At 43.5% G+C, this 19,505-nt stretch overlaps 2 protein-coding genes and 1 pseudogene across 3 annotated transcripts in view; 1 reads left to right on the plus strand and 2 right to left on the minus strand.

Annotated features, from left to right (window-relative positions):
* Positions 1-300: 300 nt before the first annotated feature.
* On the minus strand, positions 301-18,272 carry FAM104A (family with sequence similarity 104 member A). 2 transcript variants are annotated; one of them, XM_044921782.1, is made up of 4 exons: positions 17,927-18,272; positions 13,353-13,452; positions 3,212-3,274; positions 301-975 (listed from the first exon to the last, which is right to left on the minus strand). In XM_044921782.1, exons 1-4 carry the CDS (start codon positions 18,145-18,147, stop codon positions 742-744), a joined length of 618 nt encoding a protein of 205 aa, XP_044777717.1. In that variant the 5' UTR covers positions 18,148-18,272; the 3' UTR covers positions 301-741. The 2 variants fall into 2 exon arrangements, with proteins under 2 accessions (XP_044777717.1, XP_021534208.1); XM_021678533.1 differs by lacking the exon at positions 3,212-3,274.
* LOC123326820 lies at positions 3,706-3,838 on the minus strand (annotated as a pseudogene).
* A 915-nt stretch (positions 18,273-19,187) lies between the features above and the next one.
* Positions 19,188-19,505, plus strand: part of C15H17orf80 (chromosome 15 C17orf80 homolog) — a 10,164-nt gene continuing 9,846 nt past the window's right edge. The window contains exon 1 of the mRNA XM_021678534.1: positions 19,188-19,264. The gene's annotated coding sequence lies outside the window, so the exon portion shown is untranslated. The remainder of the gene's footprint in view (positions 19,265-19,505) is intronic.

Consider the following 19,505-nt stretch of genomic DNA (forward strand, 5'->3'; position numbering starts at 1 on the left):
TACGTACTTCTCTACTGTCAGAACTGTGCCGTGTTTCCTACTAAGTCTGAGATGGAGGCTTTGGAGGAGTAACGGTAGCGGAAGTGAGCTGGGTATACAAGTGTGAAAGACATTCTCTCTGGAAATACAAATATATAACAAAGAGAGAAGACAGTTAGCAAGGCTGCTTCACTGACACAGTCTAACTTGGATCTGATTGTTCTCCTGTTACAGAGGAGAGAGTACTTTCAACAGGACATCTACATACTAAGAGGTAGTATGGCAATTAATTTCAGTGCAAGACTGAATCAAGCTTTCTATATTTTGGAAAACAACTTAGGTTTTTTCATGGAAACTAGATACTCTTTACTAGTTTATTGAATTTAAAAAATTGAAGATCCCGCATTTTTAAAAGGCCTTTTTACATAAAGTAGAATTTCTAATTGACAGATCTGGAAATCATTCGGAACTGGACAAACTATGGATTCAACACGCAGATGAGATTTCCTCATACCATTACCTCGACATGGATTTGATACCCACCCTCAAAAGAATCCTATAAAAAATTGCTTCAAAGCCCCTTTGAAATTGCAATAGTGCAGCAAAACCACAAGTAAACAACTGCCTGTCAACCTGTTATTTCAAATATAGACTGAAAAGCCAACAGGCATATTTTTGTGCAATTTTTTAAAACATCATAAGTTGAAATATCAAATCTGCACAGCGCTGTCCCTTCACAGAAGGCAAGAAACTGGCGGCACATCATGTCGGAGGCCGTCCTCGGTGCTGTAGGCTATGGAAGTGGGCCTCCTTCAGGGTCTGGTTGATGTGGAAGTAAGGGCCCTGGCACAGTGCAGACTGCTCGGGAACAGGCTGAGGGGTGTTAGGGCCGGAGCCGGCCGCCACGTGGTTCAAGCTGCTCTCTGGCCCGCTTGCCCGGTCCGGGCTGTTGATGCTGCTGCCGCCGCTGCTCCCACCACTGTCGCTGCTTGAAGACTGGAAGGGAAAAGAAACAGGGTCGCGATTAGGCAGTTTGCTTTCTTAAGAACTTCACTGTGGTTTCATTTACAAGACCCCACGTAAGAGCGTTCTCCCCATTTGGCTTGAGGAGGACCGGCATCAGAACGTCCAGTGAGTGGGCTTTGCAACTTTACAAAGTATGTTCACCTGAGACATTTCATTCTATGCTCATGACTGCCACGGGAGGTTGAGCGGGATTCTGATCCCCAACACCTCCCCAAGGAGCGGCAGGGTGTAGGTTCAGGCCTTCCGACCGCTACGCCCTTCAACTACATCCTAATTCCTTTACACATCTTCTCTACCTGCTTTCATCGTTCATTCCAGTAATTTCCAAATAATCACAGGAGGAAGTTCTCAGCCTCCAAGGGAAAGTATCAATCACGGGTACAGGGTGTAAGTGTCATTAACACATAAAATGGCTTCTGGCCACAAGTTTTAAAAAATCTGTGGCAATTTCGTGGTTCTCACCTCATGGACACAAAATCGTATTCTCTGAATGCAGAACACGTATCTTGCAAGAGTACAACATACTTCTTATCCAGTTACATTAGCAATTTTGCAGTTTGATCTATGTGTGCACAAGTGTGCCTAATTTTTTTTTAATGTAACAAATATGATTTGGTGTCTTAGTTGTCTTGAAGAAGCTACTCAGAGATCCCTAAGAACTAGGGTTCTCAAAAGGGAAGGCAATGGTAAGAATCCATTTCAGAATTACGGTATGTTACAGTTTAAGTACTGCACTTCAAATAAATGAGCAGTACCCTTCCTCCATTCACAACTCAACCCAATACCGTACTGGAAAGAATCGATGCATGAGAAAGTTAGAATTCTAGTAATTAACAATCTGGTGTATACTTTTCTTAACTTCGCCCTCTGATCTAATTCATGCTCCCTTACACAAAGACATTTGTTTCAAAGTCTGTACACAACTATGTAAGATCTACACGTAAGAAAAAAGACTGGAAAAAAATCTGGCCATAGTAGTTATGTTAAAAATGGAGGGATTAGGGCGCCTGGGTGGCTCAGTTGTTAAGCGTCAGCCTTCGGCTCAGGTCATGATCCCAGGGTCCTGGGATCGAGTCCCACATCGGGCTCCCTCCTCGAGGGGAGGCCTGCTTCTCCCTCTCCCACTCCCACTGCTTGTGTTCCTGCTCTCGCTGTGTCTCTGTCAAATAAATAAATAAAATCTTTAAATAAATAAATAAATAAAAATGGAGGGATTAAGTTGCTTTTTTTTCCCTACCTTTTACTATAATATTCTTGCAATGTGGTTATTATGTATTTTACTATAAAAATAAACATATAAATAATGTTTCCAGATAGATACTTTAAAAATGATTTTTTAAAATACTAGTTTATTCATTTTTGAGTAAAAGTTGCCCCTAACAATATGTACAGAAACATCTGAAACAGCAAAGAAAGCAATGTCCATGAAAGTTAATCCATTTTTTCTTTTTTTAAAGATTTTATTAATTTATTTGACAGAGAGAGACACAGCGAGAGAGGGAACACAAGCAGGGGGAGTGGGAGAGGGAGAAGCAGGCTCCCCGCGGAGCAGGGAGCCCGACGCGGGGCTCGATCCCAGGACCCTGGGATCATGACCTGAGCCGAAGGCAGACGCTTAATGACTCAGCTACCCAGGCGCCCCAATAATCCATTCTTAATAAGACTTAAAGGAAGGATCATCATGGTCCATAGGTCATCTGGAGCTACTTAACAGGTTACATAGCCCAACGCCCACAAATAGTAAAAGACAACCTGTCTTTCTACAAAAAAAACACAAACATGAAAAGCATTATAATGGGCTGAATGGAGTCAGACGGCAGGGTTAGCAGCAGCAGCAATTAAATTTAAAGACCGGGGCGCCTGGGTAGCTCAGTCGGTGAAGCGTCTGCCTTTGGCTCAGGTCATGATCTCAGGGTCCTGGGATCGAGCCCCACGTGGGGCTCCCTGCTCAGCAGGGAGCCTGCTTCTCCCTCTCCCTTGGCCTCTCCCTCCCCCCGCTGGTGCTCTCTCTCAAATAAATAAAAATCTTTTTTTAAAAAATGTACTTCAAGACTTAAGAAATCAAATACAATTCAAAACCAAAAATTGTTTTCCATAAAAGCTTCTCCTAACCTAGAGGGGAACAGCCCAGATGTGCGGCGCTCCTGCACCTAGTAAGGTTGTGAGTAGTTAACGAGTCAGCTACTACACTAGATAAGAAACCCACCGCGCAGAACACTTTGTTTCCTCTTAGTCTGTTTTCTTTACTGTTTTTCGTTACAGGTACTGTCTGAAAATTAAGGCAAGAACTAGAATCAGTTTCTAGTAAGTCAAGTTTCCATCTCAAATTTTATTTATTTCACACTATAATAGCAAAGATGACACTATTCTGACAAAAGGTAAAAGTTCTTTAAAATAAACAGGTTAGAAAAGATTTTTGTACAATACCGTGAAAAGACATACCTGTGATTTCTAGTCCATTTTAGAAACTTCATGTAAAAACATGGTTTATACCAATTTTATAAAGACAGGTACACAAATGTTCAGTGTGGCCTTGTTTATAATAGTGAAAAAGTGAGAACCACCTACATGTCTAGCAATAGGGAAACTGGTTATAACACGTGCATATAAAATATACTCCGTGAATTATAATTTTAACAATGAAATTCTACTCAGCTATTAACACTAATGATAGAGATGTATATATATACCAAGAAAGAAGGCGTCAACGTTTTTTTACAGGTTGCAAAACCATATGTACAGTATGCCAACTGGTTTTTTAAATGTTTTCAATTAGCAGTAATCGCGCCTCGGATAAACCTCATTGGCTATAATACTGCCACTGCGCAAAGCTGAATGTTCTTCTTTAGTATAGACATATGTGTACACCAAAAACAGTCTGGAAGAACATATATATGTATATGCCAGAATATTTAGAATTTGGACCTTCCATTTTTTTATAATATTTTTGTATATATAGATTTCTGTGGAAAGAAAATTGATCACAAGTAAGGGAACTAAAGAATGTCGCTACAAAACAGACCTTCAGGTACTTCTAACTTCAAGACGGAGACTTAAAAACTATACTGATCTTGTCAGTACGATGTGCAGAAGACTTGCTTGTCTCCTTTAAGAACCTCTAAAACTGCTTCAGTTACATGGACTTGCATTGAGCGGGCCGATGCTACTTTTAAACTAATGAACGAGAGCCTATCTAGAACCTGGGAATCAGGGTAAATGCCCCTTAGGTGTTATTTTAATATTTACAAAACATTACCTATGTAGTATTGCTGCCATCAAAGTGTAAAAGCAAACATCTCTGTCAAAGATGCTGTGGTTCCTATTTTCTGCCACTTGTAACCAGTCTTCTCACTACCAGGGAGGCTTTCAGCAGTATCTCACTCTCTAGGGATGAACCAGGGGTTTTGAAACTGAGGGGAAACCCATTAGCAGCCAGCATAGAAAAAGAAAACAGAGCAGAACATGAAAAGGGTAACCGTTCTGTGAAACTTGTTTTATTGCTCATGAATATATTTGGTGTGTGCTGGGTCACAAAATAAAACATTCCTATGGGACAGGGTCAAAAAGTTGGGAAGTTAGTGTTGTTGGTCTGAATATTGCCAGTGAGGTCTACTTTATGGGACAAGGGAAAGACCATTATTTCCTCCTAACCCTAAAAAGTAAGTCTCCGTCAATGTTTTATGATCTGCACAGAAGTCAATCATTTTGTTATAAAACCAAAAAACAAGATGAAAAGAGAAACTGTATTTTCCCCACTTAGTGGAGCTTTTTAGTATCAAATTGCTTGGGAGGGGGCACTCCTTTATAGTACACGGTTTTAAAAATTACAACTGCCAAACTAGGACAGAAGTGTTTACCTTGTTACTAGCACTGTTCTTAAGAATACTTTTATCAGACTTTGGGACTACGAAAGAGTCCTCAAACAGGAACCCCATCCCTATCCCCTGCACCTCAGAGAGACCACTCAGGAGACATTGTGTCCCAGTGGGCAGTTACAAAGCTCCTTCTCTTTCCTCTGGATTTTCAGTTTAGGCTTCATGCTGACATCTGACCCAGGTATTTTCAAGACAGATTTATATTACAAATCAAAAGAGACTAAGGCCACACTCTGTGAAATAAAAACCCCTTGCATATCCATGTGTACAAGCACAATAAAGTTAAATTTATGCCAATTCCAACCAACAGGGATCTCTCTAAATACACCAAGGCAACTCATGTCCCCGTGGAGAAGATGTGCATGCAAAGCAAGAACTCTAGGTTAGCTTAAGCACTCATGAAATGTACTAGTGTGTTTCTGTAAGTGCGGATGCCGAGGAAGGACAGAGAAGAGAACTATCACGATTCGGTCTATTCAGGAATCACCTGTGGGCTCTTTTTAAAAAGTGCACCTGCCAGGGCCCCACGTGGCTCTGGAAAACGTGGCTTGAGTATGCACAGACTGTTCTGATGGCCAACCACTGTCCACACAAATGTTCATCTGCCCGCTGTGTACAAGATGGCATCTTCACTAGGGCGACTTAATCAGTCAACAAGAATGTGTTGGGCTTAACCAAGAATATGGTGGCAACCCAGCCATGGAGACCGATCATCCCACCACTGCTACTGTGGGGACGGGAATCTAGCAACAGGGGCTGAGAGAACTAGGAGAGCCGCCGTGAAATGAAAAGTATTTGAACCGGGCCTAGAAGATTGAGGAAGAGTTTTAGTAAGCGGGATGTGACAAACTGGGAGCGCGGTAGGAGCAAAATCAGAAGAAGGAGTGTTTGGGGAGGTAAAGCTAATAGTGTGGTGCAGTGGGCTACTCGAGGCACAGTCGGTCCAACAAAATATCCAGGAGAGGTTATGGCTCAATGATCAAGTGCTCTGAAGTCTGCACCTAAGCCCTGCTCAGATCACACAGGAGTGAGGGTTCTACGCATCAGGCAGGAAAGCAGGCCCACGGGAGGACCACAGCAATGTGAATCCAAGGGTATGTGTCACAGCCCAAGGGGAGACAGAAGAAAGGGAAATGAAGGAGACAACTGAGCTGGCAAGTACTGGGTGCTCAGTGCGCATCTGCTAAACGGAGACAGCACTGGTGAGCCTTGAGCAAAGGTTCAGGGGCGTTGGGAAGGAAACCGGGATCCAGAGAGGGAAGGAGGGAAGGCAGGTGGGACACCAGCCAGCCGGGCTGAAGGGACGGGCCAGCTGCTGGGAAAGGGGGAGAAAGCCTGCAGATGGGCTGGGCGGCGGCAGAGACCCTCGAGGAAGGGACAGGCACCTCCGTGGGCTCGTGTCCAAGGGACACAACGCTGGGGAGACTGTAAGAGAAGGGAGGCATACTTGGGAGGCTTTCAGGGGCCTCGACAAGGAAGGAGAGTAGACAAAGAAAAGCGGAGGGACACTTCCCCCAGCAGAAAGGAAGAGCACATGTATATATAAATCCTGACGCAGAGGACAGGGACGTTAAGGAGCTCATGTTCTCAGTCCACAGGGCTCAAATTACACAGCAGAGGTCAAGAACTCTGGGCCCCTCGGCTCGGCCTATACCCAGTTCCATTTTCCCAGGGGGTAAAGTCAGTTTAAGAGAGGGCCCGTGTATATCCACGGTCAAAACAAAACAACTCTAAAGACAATTCCTGCTAATAATCTTTACAAAGCCCTCCAGGTAGGAAGATTAATTACAGAGTCTCTCTGCTTCATAAAAGGAGAGCCAGAGTATATGTGTCTATTACCCAGAGTTGGATGCTTTCTCTTCTTAATTAGAAAAGCAGACTGGCAGTGTATCTCATTTTCTCTCAAACCCCAGCTTCCCATCGCCTCCAGCCCCCCATTCACTGGTGCTTTTACGTTTATGCGAGCCTCAAAAGACCCAAGAATTCCGGCTCCCCGACCGCACATGCCCTTCCTGGGGTCACGATGAAGTGCCGTCTACGTCCGCGGCAGAGTCTGGAGTAAGTGCAAGAGATGACCCTAGCCAAGTCTGTCAGAGCATCTAACGGAAAACTCTGCTTCCAAAGTGCCCTACAATTTGAGAGAGCTCCAAGTCTGCTAGTTATCAGCGAGGCCGTAAGATTCCGAACGAATTCAGTGGGCTAATGAAAATCTCTTCTAACTATGCAAGGAAAGACAATGCAGGTGGTCACTCTTTTGCGTCCCTGAGTAAACAACCTATGTTTCAGTTTCCCTTACAAGATGAAGTAGGACTGCACAATGGTTTAAATTCCTTCTGAACTAAAATGTTCTATGATCAATCACTTCATTTTGTTTAAAACCAACAGGCCAAAAAATAATCCTGACCTGTAGAAAAACGTGTGTACATACACTCATTTCTTAACAAACTTGACATTCAGTGTCAATAAGAAACCACCTGGTGCAGCTTTTTATGCTGTGGGCTGAAGCGATGTATTACTAACACTTCAAGGACTTACACCATGAGCACAGTTTCTTAAAACATATGCTAAAAATCAGACTAATTTTGGAAAGGCCTGTTCCTCCACTTTGAATGGACCATTTTAGAAGGTAATTTCATTGTTCATTTGCTACAGGGTTTTTAAACACAACACATACCCTAATAGTTTCACCAAAAACAGTTCTGTCTCTTAGGATACACCTACTACCCTACAACAGACTGAAGATGAGAATGGGCAAAAACTGGGAGTGCCTGGGTGGCTCAGTTGGCTAAGCGTCTGCCTTTGGCTCAGGTCATGATCTCAGGATCCTGGGATCAAGCCCCACAGCAGGCTCCCTACTCAGCAGGGGGCCTGCTTCTCCCTCTGCCTCTGCCCCTCCCCCCTGCTCACTCTCTCTGTCAAATAAATAAATAAAATCTTAAAAAAAAAAAGAGAGAATGGGCAAAAAACTAAGAGCCTTAGTAGACTTTTTAAAAGATTATACTCAATATTCCCATTGTCATCTAAATTCACACTATTAAAAAAAAAAATCACCTGATATTCAACTAATTCTTAGCAGTTAAGATACATGGATTTAGAGAACCCTAATTGTAATGATACATGGGTTCCCTGGTTATTTTTTTGTCAGGTCTCTGCAATCACACTAAGAATACCCTTGGAATTTTAGGGTTATGACATGAAAACTTTCCCCTTCTAGCAGAAAAAAAAAAAAACAGGCAGAGGCTGCTCGAGGTAAGCCACTCCTGTTTTTTCTCCACATTCTCTCACTCTTTGTTACTTCATAGTGATCTGAAAAATTAAAATGGTCTCAGGAATGTTGAAAAAGAAAAGCAAAGCTGGCAGCGTCACAATTCCGGACTTGAAGCTGTATTACAAAGTTGTCATCATCAAGACAGTATGGTACTGGCACAAAAACAGGCACATAGATCAATGGAACAGAATAGAGAGACCAGAAATGGACCCTCAACTCTATGGTCAACTAATCTTTGACAAAGCAGGAAAGAATGTCCAATGGAAAAAAGACAGTCTCTTCAACAAATGGTGTTGGGAAAATTGGACAGTCACATACAGAAGAATGAAACTGGACCATTTCCTTACACGACACACAAAAATAGACTCCAAATGGTTCAAAGACCGAAATGTGAGACAGGAGTCCATCAAAATCCTAAAGGAGAACACAGGCAGCAACCTCTTTGACCTCAGCCGCAGCAACTTCTTCCTAGACACATCGCCAAAGGCAAGGGAAGCAAGGGCAAAAATGAACTATTGGGACTTCATCAAGATAAAAAGCTTTTGCAAAGCAAAAGAAACAGTCAACAAAGCCAAAAGACAACCGACAGAATGGAAGAAGATTTTTGCAAATGACATATCAGATAAAGGGCTAGTATCCAAAATCTATAAAGAACTTATCAAACTCAACACCCAAAGAACAAAGAATCCAATCAAGAAATGGGCAAAAGACATGAACAGACATTTTTCCAAAGAAGACATCCAAATGGCCAACAGACACATGAAAAAGTGCTCAATATCGCTCAGCATCAGGGAAATCCAAATCAAAACCTCAATGAGATACCACCTCGCACCAGTCAGAATGGCTAAAATTAACAAGTCAGGAAACGACAGATGTTGGCGGGGATGCGGAGAAAGGGGAACCCTCCTACACTGTTGGTGAGAATGCAAGCTGGTGCAGCCACTCTGGAAAACAGTATGGAGGTTCCTCAAAAAGTTGAAAATAGAGCTACCATATGATCCAGCAATTGCACTACTGGGTATTTACCCCAAAGATACAAATGTAGGGATCCAAAGGGGTACGTGCACCCCAATGTTTATAGCAGCAATGTCCACAATAGCCAAACTGTGGAAAGAGCCAAGATATCCATCGACAGTTGAATGGATAAAAAAGATGTGGTATATATATATATATATATATATATATATACAATGGAGTATTATGCAGCCATCAAAAGGAATGAGATCTTGCCATTTGCAACGACGTGGATGGAACTGGAGGGTATTATGCTGAGCGAAATAAGTCAGAGAAAGACGTGTATCATATGACCTCACTGATACGAGGAATCCTTAATCTCAGGAAACAAACTAAGGGTTGCTGGAGTGGGGGGTGGGGTGGGAAGGATGGGGTGACTGGGTGATAGACACTTTGAAGGGTATGTGCTCTGGTAAGCGCTGTGAATTATGCAAGACTGTTGAATCTCAGATCTGTACCTCTGAAACAAATAATGCAATATATGTGAAGAAAAAAAAAAAGAAGAAGAAGAAGATAGCAGGAGGGGAAGAATGAAGGGGGGGATATCGGAGGGGAAGACGAACCATGAGAGACGATGGACTCTGAAAAACAAACAGGGTTCTAGAGGGGAGGGGGGTGGGAGGATGGGTTAGCCTGGTGATGGGTATCAAAGAGGGCACGTTCTGCATGGAGCACTGGGTGTTATGCACAAGCAATGAATCACGGAGCACTACATCTAAAACTAATGATGTAATGTATGGTGATTAACATAACAATAAAAAATCTTTTAAAAGTAATAAAAGAAAATGGTCTTGGTAGGTTAAAGATCTCTAAAAAACAACTCCACAAACTGAGATCTTCGCATTTAAAAAATGTTCCACTTCTATTTACTCAGGTAGCAGCACCTTTTCCAAGGCGTGCACCTTTGTAACAGAAGCCACATTTATGTGGAAACGTCTAGGGTAGTTTGCAGATAAAGATATTAAAACTGAAAGCAAAGAGCATTCCTCTACTACAAATTAAGATAAATTCAAACCAATAAGACCACCCCTAAGAGAACAAATTTAAATAAAGTTAAATCTGCCTAGTTTTTCCCCATCCAAATAACTGTCCAAGATCAGGGAATGTCATTGCCTTCGTACAGGACCCAAGAGGAAGACACAAATTGATAAATGATTTCACTTTTTGCTCAATGAAGAGAAAAATGAGCCTGACTTATACATTCATCTAGCATGGTGTTACAAAAAAATTTGTTCCCATACCAATAAATTATATCTCAACTTTAAAATAGCATCCTAAGGCTCACAACTGATTGAATCTAAGTCACTGGAGTTAAAATTAAAGGTCTTTGTTTCAAACACCAATTAGAGTTTTGAAAAAAACCTTTAGACCCCAATTTCTTCACAAATCTAGCTAGAGATCTAAAATTGCTTTCAAGCTAATACTGTATCATAACATTTACTTGGAAAAATATTTTCCAGCTAAAAGATAGGAGGAGGAAAATTATTCTTCTCTGTTCCTATGATTTGAGAGAAGTCTAGAACCTAGCTGCCTCTGGATATATTTAGCAAAATCTCTCAGAACTTCCGTCCTGTATTCCGTGCAATGGCACATACCATGGTCAGGAGCAAAGAGCTCACCAGCCAAGCTCTGGGCTCACCAACTCTGCCTCTTATTAGTTGGGTATCTTTGGGCAAACCACTTTACTTGTCTGTGCCCCAATTTTCCCATCTGAAAAGCAGAGATAATACCGCCTACAAAAATGACAGGAAGAAAATGCACAAGTAGATTAAAAGTTTCTCTTTACGTAACTAATCGGGCAAGTCAGTTCACATTCTTCACCTTCATAGTATCTAGGAAAAGAGGTATATACTATCTCCATTTTATAGGTAATTGTGATTTACACGTGGCATACATAATTCAAACACCTTACATCTTATTTCCCAGTACTTGGCAATATTATTACATTTAGAAGAAAAATGTAACTTTTGGAAATTAATTATAAAAACAACTTTAATTATCTCAGAATTAAAGCAAACTCCTTCCAAATGAAAGCTCTTCAAGTCACAAGAAAAAGAATTCTAAAATTACTTAAGTATTTCAGGAAAGACACAAGAAACAGTTTCTCTTCACTGACCTAGGCTTAAGGAAACTTACCTCATTGGCCCTACCTTAGAATTAAAAAAATAACATTTTCATTAACATTTGATTATGTAAATTAACAAAAATAATAATCCACTAATAATGAATCATTTTATTATTTTCCTTTTTATACACAATTGTCAAAAAGCAGCCAAGTGCCCCTAGACTTGATATTTTTGTGCTATAAACACAATGATCTATTCCAGTGGTGAGGATTCAATTGTTCAGGGCTTAACTTTCCATTTTAAAGGTTTTCCCCTGCTCTTTGCTTCTCTAGCCTTCCCTTGGTTGACTCGGCCTCATTACTGGTTAATTCCACCCCTGGAGAAGCACAGCACAAGAGGCCACACATTCAGAGCACCGGGAACCGGTCAGTCAGCAAGGCTGAAGGGGATGGTCCTAACCATCCACGTGGGGTCTACCAGTGAGTCCAGATACCACAACAAATAAAAAGTGCCTGCGCTGCTTGTTAATTGTAACAAAGGCAAGCTAGTCCATCTTTCAGACTAATGATTACAGAGTGGTTTAGCCGCTCTGTTTCTTTGAACAAGGAAGAACGAGACACATGAACCAAGAAGTTGAATAACAATACATCGTTTGCTTCTGTGGTATCAATGCACAGGTTTTAGAGAGGGGGTAAAGTGATTAAAACAAAACTACTAAGAGTCTTACTGAAAATAAGAGAGAAGTGTTGCATTTTTTTTAAAATGACAATTTATAATCCTGTTCTCAGGCATCACAACTGGAAACATAAGGCAAGTAATCAATACAAAGAGTTAGACCGACTGAGCCTCTGAACTAATGTAAACATCACTTAGCAGGATCTGCACAGAGACACAAGTAAGGAAACACTGATATGGTGAAAGTAATCACTGCACACGTTTTAACAGACTTATAATCCAAAAGAATAATGGAAACTCAATGACTGTCACAGTTTTATCACTGGATGCTCATGGAAGCCTCTAATCTCTGCTTTTCTTTCATCCTCCAATCGTCACATTAAACAAAAGCTCAACTGCTTTTTTGTTAATCATTTTTTAAAACATAAGAAAAAGGAAAAAAGCATAAGAGAAGATTTTTAAAAGGGGGATAGGAGTTACAGAAACTCAAGTATCCACACAGAAGAAGCTAATCTGCACTTATTAACTGTCCCTGAATGTGTATGACCTATGTGAGAGTTAACTGATTTCTTCCCCCCTTGGGAGGAGTAACTTTGGATTTCCGGTAAAGACTGGATGTAGGTCAAATCCTATTATCGAGAACTAATTAAAGTACGAATTATTTTGGTTGTGCAAAAACTGTGATACGCAGAGTTCTGTGACACACAGAGGTCTGCTCTAAGTTACAAGGCTCAGGCTTAGAGATCTCTGCCAGCAAGGAGCTTCTCAATCAGGGTGACCACTCGTTAAGGGCCACAATTGTCCAGTAACAGAGACGTCATTTGAAGGTTAGCCTCCTTTCCTTCTGTAGGCAGCCTTTGGAGTGCACACAGAAACTCTGCCACCTGTATGCACACTGAAGCTCTCTTTTCAGGAAACCAAAACTTCAGGAGCTCTTTCCCCCTCTCCCCGCTTGCTCCCCTCCACCCTGCCTCCCGCAGGAGCTCTTTTAGAACAACGTGATAAGAAAGCAGTAATGCTTAAAAACAGGATTTTGTGTACACATGCATTACCTATTCTGAATGTTTATATAGTTCCTCATAAAGACATGTGAATGAAAGCAACAAAATATACTTGGCTTAAGAATAATTAATGGCTCATACACTATTAGAAAACAGTTCGTTTCCGAAATTCAACTAGACAGCTCAAAGATGAGTTTTCAAAGGTCCATGAAACTTCTAACAAATTCTGGACTGTGTGTGTGTATTAGTATGTGCAGACATACACCACTTCGCTGGGGAGAAGGTACAGAGCTTCCTCAAAGGGCCCATGACTCAAAAGAAGTTGAAACCACTGCAATCAAGTAAGATCACTTTTATTTATTCAAAAAATAATTTTAATTACATGAAGAAACTGGGTTATTTAGCTCAAGTCAATGAAAACAGCAGAGACTCTGAACACACTTCCTACCTCTGTGTCCCAGGAATCATGAAAGACAGGGTTTCTACTACTCCTTTTGGTCTGGGGGGGAAGATGATGGTCTTCTTCATTGCCATTCCTTCTCCTTTTCCTGAAATTAAATCACAAGAAGAAAAAAAAAAATCCAACAATTGATCTTTTAGACACTTAAAATTGTAAATCATGACAACAAATTTGCCCTCTTGCCTGAGAAAACAGAATTCATCATATGCTATCCCAATAGGTAAAAAGTTAGAAGTACACCATCGCTGGGCAAAAGAGTGAAAATATAAAATAGCAGCAGTAGGGGCGAGCTTAAATTAGTACAACTGATTTCTAAAAAGAAGCTTGGCAACTTTAAATGCCTACTGGGAATAAGTAAGTACAGGGTGATGCTAATGACTAAGCTTCCAAATTCCACCTAATTAAGGTTATCTTCCCTCTGCATTTCCTGAAATCACAATTCCAGGTTACCTCATCTTACTCCCTTCCACAGGACAACATGTAAGACAAGAGTGGCTGCCTCTGCCCACGTACCCCTAAAATCCTAATGAAAATGGTGCTACACAGGGATATCATCAGAGGTTCATGTGGTCTCTAATCTGCAGTTTTCCTTCATCCCTGATTTCCCCCCAATTATCACATGCAACAAAAGCTCAATGCCCTCTAAAGCATTAGATCACCCTTCCCGACCGTCCCCGGAAAGGCTGCTCTGAGACACATTAACTCCATTATTCTCTCTACACCACCTAGTATTGTATGTTACGTCACCAGATGGTTACTTTGAGTTTGCAGCACAAGCTGCTCAAAATTTTCAGGTTTAAGGAAAAACTACACATTAAGAATTAAGCGTTCCCAGAAGGACTTCTATGCCCCCCTTTAGAAGACATAAAATAGAAACAAATTAGAGGAGGTATCATTTGAAGGCAAACTGCCTGGAACTGTGCTATCCAACATGGTAGCCACTAGCCACATGCAGTTATTTACATTTAATATCCAGTTCCTTAGTCACACCAGCGTTTTCAGTGTTCAAAGGCCACACAGGTAGCTAGTGGCAACTGTACTGGACAGCATAGACAGAGGACATTCCCATTGCTACAGAAAATGCCACTGGACCGCATTGGCAAGAGGCCAATTTATACAAAGCAGCATAATCTATTATAATGAAAACTCTTAAAGATTCAGATTTCTATAGCTAGAGGTAAAAACAGCTTTGGGGAAAGTATTGAATTTGAGCACCCGGTATCTTCCATACAGTCGTATATTTTCTATGCGAGGAGTGTGGCATAGTGGGGCAGGCCTATAATCCGAAAGTTTTGAGTTAAGGTCTTGATACTGGAGAAAAGTTAAGTTATCACCCTGAGCTCAATTCCTTGTATTCTGCAATACTCCTGTAGGCTGAATATATGCAACTTTATTAATGAGTACAGACCCAGTTTAGGCTTGGAATGATAAATTGGGAGTGTGTGGTTCTGATCAAGCATTAACCAACCTGCAAAGGGCTATACCACTGACCTCATTCTAAGACTCAGTTGTTTCTAAGATCATCATTTCTGCTCCCTAACCTTTCTCTCAGGACATTAGATCTTAACCGCACATTACTGTGAAGTATGTAGAGGTTAAAAACTAGGCGAAAAGCAGGTTTAATACTCACTTAAATGGATGTGCTATTACCACAGACTTGAACCAAATAATTATTATTTTCACCATGATATGATCAGAGAATTTTTTTGGAAAAGAGCTGCAGTTACAGGGCAAGGTCCGACAGAAGACCAGTTGCCACCCCAGGGAAACTCCCCAAATGCTGGTCCCCAAACTCTTCTCTTATCAATATGCCAGCAGCTGACTGTGCTCTGGGCTGCTGAGCCACTCTAACCACTTATGAGCCTGACCCAAACTTTCCAATGTCCTCGTTTATAATCCACGGCATTATCTCTGCAGTGACAAGAAAATGAACATCAAGGAGGCTGTCGGGCCAAAAGGTTGTGAGAACAGAGGATGAGCTGGTTTTGCAGATTTCAAGTAAACTCTGGGAAAGTCCCATGAAATATCCTTGCCTCATAATCAGCTGCTTTCTCAAGGTACCCCAATCAGCTCCTGTAGGGGGCCCTCTCCTTTGGATGGTACAGAATAAGAATGAGCCCTCCTGTTCTTTTTCTAGGCTCTTCGTAGATTCTACCCTTGAAACATTCTTCTTTCAACAGTATTGTTAATAATTGCCAAGATTATAGCTTCATGTTCAACCGTATCCACAAAGTCAGATTATAGCCTTCCCCATTAATGCCATAGACCAGGTTATAATTTTAGCAGCCACCATATAATTGATTATGTTCTCCCCAGGCATCTAGTTACAGTTTGTTGTTTAGCATCTGTTACTTTTAAGGATGGCTGATTACATCACTGCTCATCATTTCATTTCTTTCCAATCTTCCTGTCATCTAGAGACTGAGCATAAAAGAAATCTTAAAGAGTATGGAGACTAGTGTTTTTCAAACTTTTTTTTTTATAGTAACAGAGCCCTTTTTTTCTATCAGGAAAAAAAATCATTCAATATATATATGAAATAAAGGACTTGTTTTGGTTAAAGTAGGGGTTTCCTTGGCATACATCTACCCCTCTATGGCCACCTCAGTATATTTTAAAACAGTCTGAAAAATCACCAACTCAGACCAACCCCTTATCTTTTTTTTTTTTTTAAGATTTTATTTATTTGACACAGAGAGAGACAGCGAGAGAGGGAACACAAGCGGGGGGAGTGGGGAGAGGGAGAAGCAGGCTTCCCGCGGAGCAGGGAGCCCGATATGGGGCTCAATCCCAGGACCCTGGGATCATGACCTGAGCCGAAGGCAGACGCTTAACAACTGAGCCACCCAGGTGCCCCAAGACCAACCCCTCTTCTTAAAATTGAGGAAAGAGATCCAGAAAACTGAGCTGACTTGGAGATATGACAGCGGGAGCTGGCAGAGCTGGTCCATCATACTCCACCGAACATGGGGTGAAAAATAGGTAAGAAGCCCCTGTCCAAATCACATGGGTTTCCTTTATAGCAATGAAGTTACCAGTATAAACATGTTGAGATTATTTGCGTACCAGATAAAAGGCATCTGCTACCAGTATAAACTCATTCACATTTGCTTATCCAGTGATGGATAAAAGGAATCTTTCTGCAGAAAATATCTAGACTTTTTCAAATATGAGACATCACAAGAGACTATCAGAAGTATAAACTGGGTTTGGAAAGGAAAACAATGGCAGTTGGATCTGGTTTACTACGCCTAAGGATCTTGTTCCTAATTCCAATAGCAAGTCGGTAACTGGGCCCCTAATTTCAAATCTAGTCCACTCTTATTTTCTATACAAGCAGGCTTTATGCCCCCACTCACTATATACCCAAATCAATAATCCAATGCAAAAGTATGGGTGACCCTAGATTTTCACTATCTGACCAAATAACCTCAAGATGCTTTCCAGAATCTTAATCCCTGAATTGACCATCCTCCAGAGCAAGATCTTTGTGGGAAGACTGTCAATCACATTCAGAGCCAATGAAAATATGGAATAACAAGAAAAAAATCCAGCATAATCTACCAAGGCAAACCTATTTTATTCACTTGAGCTTTAGTGAGACTATCGGGAAATAATGAAAGTGCAGTGAACCTGGAAAGACTCGAGTAAACCAGCTGAGCTCTCTGTTTCCTCATCAGAAAAATGACAGTGTTGGACTTGGTGATTTATAGGTTTTCACTTCAAATTCCACGATGAGGGGTTTTTCTAATTTGAAGTAAAGTTGCTCCTCTTCATTTGGGGTACCCAATCCTAACTCTCTCCTCCCCCAACTTCTTACAGGAGGAAACGAAGAAAAAAGAAAGGAAGAAAGAAACTGCAGCTTGATCCGGACTCTATTCTGCACTCGTCAAACAAGCACAGTACCCCTGGGTGAAGACCCGGGTCCTGAGGCCAGGCTCAGTGGAAAAGTAGAGCATCGCGATACAGTCCTACCTCCCGCCTTCGGAGTCAAACGGCTCCGCATCCAAACAGTTTAGAATCCTGCCTGTTAATGCTACAAGCCACTTTAGTCATCTGCCCTTCTACGTTCACAACCGTCCGAGGGCACAAATTCTTCCATCTATCCCCATCCTTCCCTGCTACACAGTTAAATCCAATCCTTCTTTCTGACCTTGGGGAGACGGCAGCTCCCCGTCCCTGCCCCTCAAAGACGTCCTAGGGGCTCCCTCTCAAAGATCAGACATTCCTCCCATCCCCCACCCCCCTAAATTTAGGACAGGGAAGCTTTAGGGCCACTGTCTCTCTTCTCGGACCGTTCAGTCTGCACTCCAAGTAGGGAAAGACGAGGGAGGGGAAAAAAAGACGGGGTTGGGGTGGGGAAGACGTGGACGCCGGCGAGTCACTCCTCCAGCACCTCAGGGACCAGGTACTTGCGCATCCCTCTCCCTCCTCCCCCGGGCCGCAAAGCACCCAGATGGAGACCCGCAGGGCCCACGCTTGCTCGGACCCCCGCTTCGCGCGCCCCTTCGGCTCCAGCCCCCGGAGAGGGGCTGGGAAGGAAGGGGTCCCTGTGGTCTCACCTGGGGCGGAGGCGCTCGCTCATGGCAGCCGGTGGAGGGGAGCGACGCGGCGCCGCTCCGCGAGAAGAGGGAACAGAGGGTGTTGCGTTCCGGCGGCCGCCACGCCCACCCCCTCGGGCCTTGGCTTTAGCCGCGGCGCGGGTGGACGCTGCCGGCGGTGAGTACCCCTCGGTGGGACCTGTACCACCGCTACTTCCGGCGTCTGCTCCGCGCCCCCCCATCTCGCGGCCGCCGTGGTACCGCCCTCTCGCGGCTGCGCACTGGCGCGACCCCGGCCGCGCCGACCGGTAACCCCGCCCACGGGAAGAGGCGGGCTCGGAGTGGGGAGGAGGGACTGAGAGCTTCTGGGAGAGAGGACCTCACGAGAGGCGGCCTGAGCTTTCGCCTGTTCGTAGCCGAGCGGGGACGGCATAAAAGTCAAGCCAGGTTTAAATTAACTTAAATTATGTCATCATAATACGATACAAGTATTTGAGTTAGGCCTCTGTGCGGTAACAGTTTTTTTAAAAACACAGCTGAGAAGCATCAGGCAGTGGCGCAGACGGCCTGCAGCGGGTGCCTGCCGGGGAGTTGGGAAGAGGCTCGAGGGCTGCGCTGGGGGGCTTGTCGCGGGGGCTTCCGGAACTTCCGCGCCTAGCGAGGTAAGGATGCTGCTCTGGGCTAGTCGCGGCTGGTCGTGCTGTGTCCTCTGGCCCACGCCCTGGGTCGGCGATGGGGGAGTCTTCCCCGGATGAGAGAGAGTCAATGGGATGGCGGGCCAGTCGGGGGGGGGGTTGCTTCCCGGGGCGGCAGGACGAGCCCCCTTCGGCGTCTGTGCGGTTCCGGCGCCTCCGGCTGGGGCTGCAGGGGAGGAGAGTTCGGAGCCTCAAGATGCCCGGCGGTCCCCGCCCACTCAGCGGGAAGCAGCTGCTCCGCTTCCGGAAAAAGCGAGGGAGCCGGGAGGAGGGCGGGCCAGGTATCGCGGCTGTGGGGGGGTAGGGGTTGGGGAGTCCGCGGTGGGGTGGGGGGAGGGGAGGCGTTTGGCAGGAGTCCCACGGGCTCTGCGCCCGAAAGGCGGGCGCGGTCTTAACTGTTTGCTTTCCGGAGCGCCGAGGGGGACCTGTCCTGCCGATAACCTAGTTAACTTGTACTTGGTTCAGTGCCGCGCCACGTCCATTCACTGGGTGTGCTGTCGAGTTACTTTTCTGATTGTGTCTCGCGCAGGCTGACAGTTAAAATCGAGTTTGTTCTGCCAGACTCGGAAACTGCGATCGTGAGGCGTGGAGATCCAAAAGAAACAACCACAAAATTAGCATTCTTCTGGAGAAGCTCCAGTAAGAAAGTAGTCAGTCACCCACGGTAAGACGTTACCACGTGAGGGTACAGGATTTTTCCAGTAGGATTAAGGGTGGTGGAGTAATGTAGAGGCAGACATGTCTAAGAGGTTCCCTAGCCCCTTCTAAAGTTATTAGTACAAGGCCCGTGGACTGCCTTCAGTTGTGGATATTTTTGTAAGTCAGCGGCCCATAACTTTGATTATATTGTCAAGGGGGTACCTCCAAAGTAAGAATAATTAAAGTTCTTTGGCCAGAAACAGCTT

This window comes from Neomonachus schauinslandi, chromosome 15, assembly GCF_002201575.2.
Source record: "Neomonachus schauinslandi chromosome 15, ASM220157v2, whole genome shotgun sequence".
Classification (NCBI taxonomy): Eukaryota; Metazoa; Chordata; class Mammalia; order Carnivora; family Phocidae; genus Neomonachus; species Neomonachus schauinslandi.

What these genes read in the sequence shown, in the direction of transcription:
- FAM104A (XM_044921782.1), bottom strand. Translation starts at nt 18,147, where the DNA reads ATGGGGGGGCGCGGAGCAGACGCCGGAAGTAGCGGTGGTACAGGTCCC. An exon ending in ATGATTCCTGGGACACAGAG is followed by an intron (nt 3,275 to 13,352) that starts GTAGGAAGTGTG and finishes CTTAATTTTCAG; the next exon opens with ACAGTACCTGTAACGAAAAA. An exon ending in GAAACAAAGTGTTCTGCGCG is followed by an intron (nt 976 to 3,211) that starts GTGGGTTTCTTA and finishes TTTCCCTTCCAG; the next exon opens with TCTTCAAGCAGCGACAGTGG.